Below are 10352 nucleotides of genomic sequence, written 5' to 3'. Positions count from 1 at the left end.
CATGTATTGGGCGTTGTCGGTGAAACTTATTCAACCCTGAATATTCCTTTAATCTGGTTTAGATGATCAGATGTGGCGCTAAACTTAAAAACTTACTGATCCTGTTTGGGTTCGTTCTAAATTAGCATAAAGAAAAGCGTTTTATCGGTTGAAAGGTCAGGGTGTGGTTTTTTTCATGAATAAAGGTGTGTCAGTCTTTCATAGGCGGGTGTTTTTTTTCACTCAGATTCAGGTTATCGAGGATGACAAAGCAAACAAGGGAAGTGAACCTTTTAGTACAGGGGTCAGAGGTCAAGCCCCACCTCTTGTCACCACCAAATTCCAAGTTAAAGATCAAGGTAAGAATATATCTATTAGGTACTTTTAGACATTTTTTGGAATCAAACAACTTTGAATTACTTCTTACTTAATACCGTATAATGCATGCTATTTATTTATTTTTTCTAATGTAAAACAGTAGGCTTTATTCCATGATGTTACAGGTCTTGATAAAATATGCATTATATATCTCCAAAGGGAATGCGAGTCCACGCTATATCCGTTGTACAGCCTACAACATGCCCTCCAATTCTGACATGGCCAAACAGTCCCAGGTGCCCCTGGCTGCTGTCATCAAACCCCTGGCCCCTCTGCCTGCAGATGAGGTAAAAGGCCACATTCTATGAGTGTGTACGCCTGCATGTTGTCGATTCCATGTGTGACATCATTCATTCCTTTTTACTGGCAGACACCACCGTATCTTGTGGATCATGGAGAAAGTGGTCCCATCCGCTGTAATCGCTGTAAGGCCTATATGTGTCCATATATGCAGTTTATCGAAGGTGGCCGTCGTTTCCAGTGTGGCTTCTGCAGCTGTGTCACCGAGGGTTAGTAATGCTCCCATAACACGCTTATGTTGTATTCATCCTAATCGACATTTAATGTTTTGGTTTCTGTTCTCCTTTAACACTCCTAGTGCCTCCCCATTACTTCCAGCATCTGGATCACACAGGGAAGAGGGTGGACTGCTATGACCGACCAGAGCTCTCCATGGGCAGTTATGAGTTTATGGCTACTGTGGACTACTGTAAGGTACAGTATATGTTCCCATCATGCCATTACAGTCTTAAGGAAATTCTGTACTGATATGTATGGGGTTGTTAATTTTTAATACTATTTATTGACAGAACAACAAGATCCCTCAGCCACCGGCCTTCATCTTCCTGATTGATGTGTCCTACAATGCTGTAAAGAACGGCATGGTTGGAATCGTATGTCAGGAGCTGAAGACACTGTTGGACTACTTGCCCAGGTGAGTTAAGATCCATCAGAAAAACACAGAAAAGTCATTCATATCTGTTGAGAGATTGTTTTTTGTATGTAAAACAAAACATTTTGTGTAATTTTGACATTGCCTATTATTCCTGCAGAGAGAACCCTGATGTGGAATCAAACATTAGAGTTGGCTTCGTCACTTACAACAAAGTGCTTCATTTCTATAATGTGAAGGCCTCTCTCGCCCAGCCACAGATGATGGTAGTGTCAGATGTGGCTGACATGTTTGTACCCCTACTGGATGGATTTCTGGTCAATGTCTCAGAGTCCAGGGTGGTTATTGAGAGGTAGGCTTCAGTTTTTTGTTTCAGTTTTGTTGTAAAGGTTTTTTTTTTTTTTTTTTTTTCAAGTATCGTATTTTCTGGACTATAAGTCGCACTTTTTTCATAGTTTGGCTGGTCCTGCAACTTATAGTCAGGTGCGCCTTATCAAAATTAATTTGAAATGAACCAATCGAAAACATTACCGTCTACATTACATCCACAAGAGGGCGCTCTATGCTGCTCATTGCTCCTGTAGCCTCTCCCTGAAAACATAGAGCGCCCTCACGTGGCTGTAGACGGTATTTTTGGACTGATGCGACTTATAGTCTGAACAATACGGTATGCATTTATTTAATTACATTTTTATTTATACTATATTTTTTTTACTGTAATGTAGTGAAATATTTCAGTTAAAGGTAAAATTTGTAAGATATTTGCAGTAAAATATCCAAAAACCACTAGGCTAGTTTTATATATTTTGTCCAGCTGATGATTAACAATATCTCTAATGTTTTCAACTACTTGTTAATCATGAGAAAATTCCCATTCTAAACAGTGACACAGTGCAGTGCAGTTGCCTGTCAATGACATTAGTTACCCTTTGTTACCGCCTTTACTGACCGAAATGCCACATGAAAACAGTGTCGTGGACAAATGCGGAAGTAGCTTCGCGACAAACTTCAACTAGAAAGAGATGCCGATCTCGCTTGTTTTACTCTACATGTGAGTTGTTTTGATTTGTATCTTTACATAAAACATATACTATTATAACGATCAACAGGATTAGTATTATGGGGCATACACGCCAAACGGGGGGCATTGCGTCTCTAGACCCGCATGAGGACGCATCTGATTCATCGTCTGGTCACGTCTTTGCATTGACTTTGTATGCAATCTACTCGCGCAAATCATTGAACTCGCTTTAAATCCATTATTTATCTTTCCATCTTGATGGATCTTGATTTCCATTGATGGCCGTCAGCGGTTGGGTAGAAGACAACAAATCCCATCATTCCACGCTCCTCCTTAGTGTCATCAACCCACGCGATTGTTAATGTTTTGATAGTGTGCCCTCTCGTGGCAGGTCCTACAACCTGTACCTTTAAAAAAAAAAATTATAATGTGTTTTTTTTGTGTGTGTCAATATAATGCATCCACATATCAGTATCTTAAAAAAATAATAATTTTGAATTGTAATGTGTGTGTGTGTGTGTGTGCATATGTAGTAAGTACCCTGTAGTGTATTATCATTTTTTTCATTTAAGCTAGTATAAAAGCTAGAATTCCTGAATTTTTCACCATCAATATATTGATTATGAAAATGTACGTTGCCCACAGTTTGTTGGATCAGATCCCTGAGATGTTTGCAGACACGAGGGAAACCGAGACTGTGTTTGGGCCTGTCATTCAGGCCGGGCTGGAAGCACTCAAGGTATTTGTTCTTATTGTGTGAGTGTACATCATATGAATGCATTGTGATTGCCTTGTAGTAATTAAATGGACCATTTCTGTATACAGTGTTAATGGAAGAAACTTTTAGTATAACATTTTATTTTGGTTTGAATGGTTTGTGTCTACTCAGAGTGGAATCGTTAAATAACCGTAACATTTCTTAATTTATCTAGGCTGCAGACTGTGCCGGAAAGCTCTTTGTTTTTCACTCATCTCTTCCCATTGCTGAGGCTCCAGGCAAGCTGAAGAACAGGGAGGATAAGAAACTAGTGGGAACAGATAAAGAAAAGGTGCCTCTTAAATCTGTTCTGCTCATTGCATTGTGTCTGTCTCTAAAAATATTTTGGCATCATTGAGATTCTGAGGACTGTGGGAACATTGTTACAGAAGGCATTTTAATGTGGTGTTTATTGGGTAGTTTTAAAGAACCCTTTCCAGCACATTGTGAAGTTTCCATCTCCATTTCTTTTGCAGTCATTATTCCAGCCACAAGTTAGTTTTTACAACACCCTTGCCAAGGAGTGTGTTGCACAGGGTTGCTGTGTGGACCTCTTCCTCTTTCCCAACCAGTATGTTGATGTAGCAACATTAGGGGTGGTCCCAACTTCAACGGGTGGCTCCATCTACAAATACACCTACTTCCAGGTAAGATAGACCTAAACCACCTAGCCATTAATACCATACGGGACCAGATCAAAGAAATCTCCTTAAACAAAAACAACATTCACTATGTTTTGTCTCAGGCTTCATCTGACCAGGAGCGTTTCCTCAATGACCTGAGGAGAGATGTGCAGAAGCCGATGGGCTTTGATGCAGTGATGAGGGTCCGCACCAGCACAGGTAAATGCACAGCTTTATACACAAGATTTTGAATTATTGCTTGTTTTTTTATTTTTTTATGTTCTTCACGACATATTTATACACACCTGTTGTTGTGAATGTGAAGGCTGTTTATTTCATTACAAATACAGTAAACAGTAATATTGTGAAGTAGTATTACAACTGAAAAATTGTTTTCTGTTTTTATTCATTAGCAATTACCTATTCATAGTTTATTCCAGTGATGGGAAATCTGAATTTACACCGCTGTTACTCAAGTCTGCAGTATCTTTGTATTTATTTGAACATTTTAATAGAGGTGTTCAACTTCAAAAGCCAATATAGGGCCATTTTCAAACCACAACAGATCAGTAAAAAATGTATAAATGCATTTTTTATGATTTTATTCTACAGCTCTCTTAAGATATAGCAGCCATGTTGTCTTCAGCCACTTCATGTTTTTTTTTTAAATTGCATTTTTATCATCAGTTTTTAATGAATATGTGTACAGGAGTTGAACTTTTGTGTGATGCTGTGACAGGTATCCGGGCGACCGACTTCTTTGGTTCCTTCTACATGAGCAACACCACAGATGTAGAGCTGGCAGGACTAGACTGTGACAAGACCGTTACCGTGGAGTTCAGACATGACGACAAGCTCAGCGAGGAGACTGGAGCTCTTATGCAGGTGTGTGTGTCTGTGTAGTATTGCACTCATATGTGAAGTGTCAGCTACACTGAGTTGAGTCATCTCAACATTTAATGACTTCAGCTGTGCCAGCCTTTTTGTCTGTACTCTCTTTCTCTCGCTCTTCTTCCAGTGTGCAGTTCTGTACACCAGCTGCAGTGGCCAGCGACGGCTGCGGATCCTTAACATGGCAGTGAACTGCTGCTCTCAGCTGGCAGACTTGTACAGGAACTGTGAGACTGACACCATCATAAACTTTTTCGCCAAATATGGTGAGTAAAACCACACACATCCTCTTACGGTCAGATAAACACCTCACTGCTTCCTGCGCTAGCATTCTTTGGGCCACCTCTGTGACAACAATGTAAAATTGTAATCCGTTTTATTTTATTTTTTAATTTTATTTATTTTTATCTTGTAATTCACTTGTTTTTTTGTCTTTTTTAGTTTTGTTTTCAAAAGATAGAGCTCCCTTCCAGTGTACATACAGCATTTAATACACAATTGGTTTGGTGTTTTTATTTTTATTATTATTTTTATTCACATATTTATTTTGTTTTGCCATTTTGTCTTGTTTTTAGTTTTTGTTTCTTTGGTTTGTTTTCTAAAATGCTAGTGCTCCCTTCCGACATCAACGATAATGCATCTTTGTTTTGGTCTTGGTTTTTTGTTTTTAGTTTTGATTTCAAAAGATAGAGCTCCCTTCACAGTCTACCTACATAATTTAATAGAGCTAGCCTGCAAAGGCAAGTCAGTAATAAATTATGATTGACAGCGATCAACGCCTACTTATTTAGCATCTCAGTGGAAGCTGAAATGTTAGTTAATCTTAATATAGTCCATTTTCATGTAAAATTTTTGAAGATATAATTTTTGTGTGTGTGTTCTGGACCTTTGAGTTTAAAGATTGTGTTTGTATGTGTTTACAGCATATCGGAGTGTACTCAGCAGTCCTATCAAGAATGTACGTGATAGCCTGGTGAATCAGTGTGCACAGATCTTAGCCTGTTACCGCAAGAACTGTGCCAGTCCATCTTCAGCAGGGCAGGTAACTATAAAAAATTATAATGCGTCAACCAACACATAAAAACACAGTGTACTGTTCATACAAAAACTATTTATTAATGATTAAATATCTTCATTGTTTCTGTCATGTCCTGCATTGTGTATCTTTTCTTATTTTTACTTCTATTTGTCTGCGTACAGTTGATTTTACCAGAATGTATGAAGCTACTGCCCGTGTACCTGAACTGCGTGTTGAAGAGTGACGTTCTCCAGCCCGGGGCGGACGTCTCTCTGGATGACCGTGCCTACCTGAGACAGCTGGTCAGCACTATGGATGTATCTGAGAGCCATGTGTTCTTCTATCCTCGTCTGCTTCCGCTGGTGAGAGACAAACGCAATAATATCAGCCCATTTGATATTGTAATTGAGCTGTGATGATTATGGCACATTCTCGGTTTCTCTACAGCAAAAGTTGGATGTTGAGAGCATATCTCTGCCTGTGGCAGTGAGGGACTCGGAGGAGAGACTGTCTAGGGGAGGAGTCTATCTATTAGAGAATGGACTGAATATTTTCCTTTGGGTGGGGGTCAATGCCCAACAGGAGCTGCTTCAGAACATCTTTGGCACGCCAGCCTTTGGCCAGATAGACCCCAACATGGTACAGCCCCTTATAAATGCTGAGAAAATAATATGCATACATAATGTAAATAAAAGATTAGGGTTTATTTCTCATACAGGAGCAGTTGTGTAGCTCAGGTATTACTTATGATCACATGAAACTTTACCAAGGAGGCTTGGAATGTTTCTGCATGTTGCATTTTGTTTTGAAAAATATGATGTGAACATTGGTGATTTTTATTGTGTGTTTTGCTGCTTTAGACCTCTCTGCCGGCTTTGGATAATCCTTTTTCAAAGAGACTGAGGGAGATTATTGAGTCGGTCAGGGCACAGCGCTCACGATACATGAAGGTAAATACGTCACAGGGCTTGATATTATGCCACTTGTCACTTGTTGAACTTTTTTTTTATATTAGTATCATCTCAGTACAATACAGTTATTAGCAGTCAGTCCAGATTAATGTCTTTACTTCTGAGGGGGAAGGGTCACTCGTGATTTATAAGATAAGTGTTAAAAAAAAAAAACTTTTGGTTTAATTTATTTACATTTTACATTTACATTTATTCATTTAGCTGACGCTTTTATCCAAAGCGACTTACAATTGCTATATATGTCAGAGGTCGCACGCCTCTGGAGCAACTAGGGGTTAAGTGTCTTGCTCAGGGACACATTGGTGTCTCACAGTGGATTCGAACCCGGGTCTCCCACTCCCAATTTATGTAGTTGTTGCTAGACATTTATGGAACCCCAACCTCCCAGTTGGGTGCACATTTCGGCCACCTGAGCAAAAACATTCTTTATACCAGAGCTGTACAGCACACACACACAAAGTGTACAACTTTTACCTTTATGTGATATTTATATTTGAGGATCTAGTCCTCGATGTAACTAAATGATGCACATTTTATGTTACCTGAGAAAACACTTTTTTTATATATATATATATATAATATAGTTAATATTAAAAAAATGAATCAGTTGTTGTTCATGAACTCCTTTTTTGAGGTCAATAATTTATTAGGCTTATAATATAACATAGTAAATGTATTTTTCAAAAAACGTGAACATTAATTTTTAGTTCTCTTACTCTTAGTATGAGTTTGCACACTACACCTGATTTGTCGCACATCATTCTTTCTATGAAACCACATTCACTGGTTCTATAGTGACAACATCACCATAGCGGTTTGCCAGAGAATTGCAATTATTTTGCATTTACTAGAGTTAAATCAAATGGCTTTTTTGCATTTGTCCTGTTTGCGGCATATTATTTCTTCTGCGCACAGCTTAGAGGGAACATTGCCTACAGCTGATATTAATGTTTTTTTCCTCCAGTAGTTTACTCATTTTCCCCCTTATTTTTAAAGTTGATATGTAAATAATCATTGTCTTTCAGCTTATGGTGGTGAAACAGGAAGACAAGCTGGAGCTGATATTCAAACACTTCCTGGTGGAGGATAAGAGCAACAATGGAGGGGCCTCTTACGTGGACTTCCTGTGTCACATGCACAAGGAGATTCGTCAGCTCCTGAGCTAGGAGCATCAGGTCCCCCCTTCTCTTCCCTAGGCTCTGTACTCAGAAGCCCTTTAACTTTTTATTTAACATAATAAACAAAATCCCTTTGCCCATCATCTTCTCTCCCTCAAGTATAATCTCATCCACGTGACTCTTGAGGAAGAAGCCACCTTGTAACGGAAATGTTGCTCCATCAGATTACGGTGTTCTTTTGGTTTTAGTGGTGGGAGTTTTGACCCAGCCTTCTCCTCACTTTCCGATGATAGGCTTGTGAGACTGTGTGTGTGATGGAAGAGGAGATCTGCTGTTGTTACTGCTCTACAGCTGATCTGGGATCAGGTTGTGAAGCCTCAATTAGAGCTTAAACTGCTTTGTGGAGCGAACACCTTCAGAACAGCTAGCCGGTTTTAGAGTGTTTTTGACTGTGAACGTTGATGTTGATTGTACCGGGTGTTCTTGTGAGAAACTCTAGCACTGATTAATGGTCTCTAGGTACCAAATGACAGAAAAATAACCGCATTAGAAATTAATCTAGACCTACTCCGAATACAGTGAAATGAAATCCCTCATCTTTCGATTCATAGTGGAATATAAGATGTTTTAGAACAAGTTAGATCCATGTCTATCCAATTTTTTTTTTTCCTGCATAAATTTTTCTTGCCTTACTGATGCCGTTTCTCCTTTTTCATTTGTTTTTCTGTTTGTCTTGTCTAATTTTTGTCACTGTCACCTTTTTAATGTGTGCGGAAAACCTAATAGACTCTAATGGAGTTTGAAGTGTGCTGTTAATCGTTCAAAAACTCTGCGAAAAACATTCTAAATAAGTCTATGCATCAACTTCTCTTTAAAAGAAAGCGGGGAGCTGTTCAAGAGCAGGAGCTGAATATTGTGCTGCTTTTCTCCATGCCCAATTCTTTATAGGAAGCAGATATGGCTAAAACTGATGCATTTGTGACGTTTCTGCTTCCTGATGAAGAATATGGATCCCGAAGGATGCATGGACAGGCAGTTGAAATTCAGATGAGCCTCTCCGGAGATTGGGAGTTGTTGAAACCCTAAAGGATGGTTCAGTAATCAGGCATACATTACAGAAGCATAAATTCAGTTCCCGATTACATTTTATTTAATTTTTTCTTTACTGTATGGTCTGTTGTAACCTGTATACTACTTGACATGTGCTTGTTCATTTATCAGTTATGATTTAATATCATGTTCTAAATCTGTTTAAAGGAGCAAGTGGCGTCTCCCTGCTCTATGGTATTAATCATTGTGCAATGGAAGCCTGTGCTGAGCCTGAGAGTGGAGTGCAGGACTCATTTAGAAACTGACCGTTTCTAAGCGAGTGACGTGAAGCACATGCGGAATTGTGACCTTAAAAGCAATCAACACTGAATTACCTTGTCATCGCATTTATTACATGTACAGAATTAAAAACCACATTTTAAAAATGATGTCAAGCTAGTGTGCTTTGTTGAACCTTTAAGTGAACTGCATGAATTCATTCCCCCCCCCCCTCTCAATGCTACAGAATCTTTTACAAGCTCATCTTAGCCCTTTGAAAGACATTTTTATCTATTATTACAGAGCTCTTTTATATAACGGGGTGAGCTGGTGTGTGTTTCTCAGAGGTGTATCCTAGTGAGGTTCTCTTTAGAACCGAGGGATCAGCCTGTTTTTATTTATTGATTTAATAATGTTTTTGTTGGCCACAGACTCCTCAGTGTTTTTCAGAGTCGTGTCGTCTTGTTTCATCTATGCCTCCTGACTGCAAATAAATGCCTATATCAATTCATTGACTCCTGCGCTCTTACCAATCCATCTGTGTATCCACAGTGCAATATATTAGATTCAGAATTCAAACTAGACGGTCAAATGCTGCAGAAATGTGAGGTTAAAGCAGAGTAAAATGCACACTGAGATTTTTATCAGTTCAACATCCTGGCCTCATTTTGATGTATTTGTTGTGGATGAGGAGGATCTTGTGTCGTGATCTCTGATCTTAATCTGACCTCAAAGCACATTCCATGTCCAGAGCATCAGACGCGCTTAAAATAAAGCTGCATTATGCTTTAAGCTGCATTATGAAACCGAGTGAGCCAGACTTTAGGGGGAGTGATGTGATGATTGCATTAAAGGTGTGTTCATCAAGTCTGTCTCAGAGAGTTAGAAGTATCGTGATGGCACCCTTTGTGCAGTCAACCACTATATATACTACAGTTGAAAAAAAGATTGGGGTCCTTATCCCCCCCACAACTAACCCCAAATTTTTCATCAAAAGAAAAATCCTGAAAAAAAAAACAAATGTTTCGCCGTTTCCACAGAACTGTTAAGCAGCACAACTGTTTGACCTAAATAAGAAACATTTCTTGAGCTTTAAATTAGCATATTCGAATGATTTCTGAAGGACCATGTGACATTGAAGACTAAATTATTAGTCAAATTTAAAATGCCTTTTTAAAATTGTAACCATATTTCACAATATTATGGGTTTTTACTGTATTTTGATCAAATAAATGTAGCCTTGAGTAAGAGAATTTTATTTTAAAAATACTAAGAAAATCTTAAACTTTTGAGCAAGTGTTCATCTTTTTATTATTTTTTTTGTTTGCTGCTAGTAATTTTGATTTCTATTCTTCGGTTTGCCATTTTGATAATACTTAAATATATTGACATAATT

General features: G+C 38.5%; 1 protein-coding gene across 1 annotated transcript; it reads left to right on the top strand.

Moving 5' to 3' along the window:
• Positions 1 to 226: 226 nt before the first annotated feature.
• Positions 227 to 9465, top strand: LOC128025450 (protein transport protein Sec24C; the record flags this gene model as incomplete). The annotated part of the gene is given in 17 exon segments (XM_052611846.1): positions 227 to 338; positions 517 to 644; positions 728 to 866; positions 956 to 1071; positions 1167 to 1291; positions 1410 to 1601; positions 2916 to 3009; positions 3203 to 3319; positions 3504 to 3674; positions 3773 to 3869; positions 4390 to 4535; positions 4669 to 4807; positions 5465 to 5583; positions 5742 to 5921; positions 6007 to 6198; positions 6420 to 6509; positions 7556 to 9465. Coding segments are annotated over 17 exon segments (2298 nt in total), but the record flags the coding sequence as incomplete, so codon positions are not given.
• Positions 9466 to 10352: the final 887 nt, after the last annotated feature.

This window comes from Carassius gibelio, chromosome A12, assembly GCF_023724105.1.
Source record: "Carassius gibelio isolate Cgi1373 ecotype wild population from Czech Republic chromosome A12, carGib1.2-hapl.c, whole genome shotgun sequence".
Classification (NCBI taxonomy): Eukaryota; Metazoa; Chordata; class Actinopteri; order Cypriniformes; family Cyprinidae; genus Carassius; species Carassius gibelio.
Note: the sequence above shows the minus strand (reverse complement) of the source record. Positions and strands in the feature narration are given on the sequence as shown.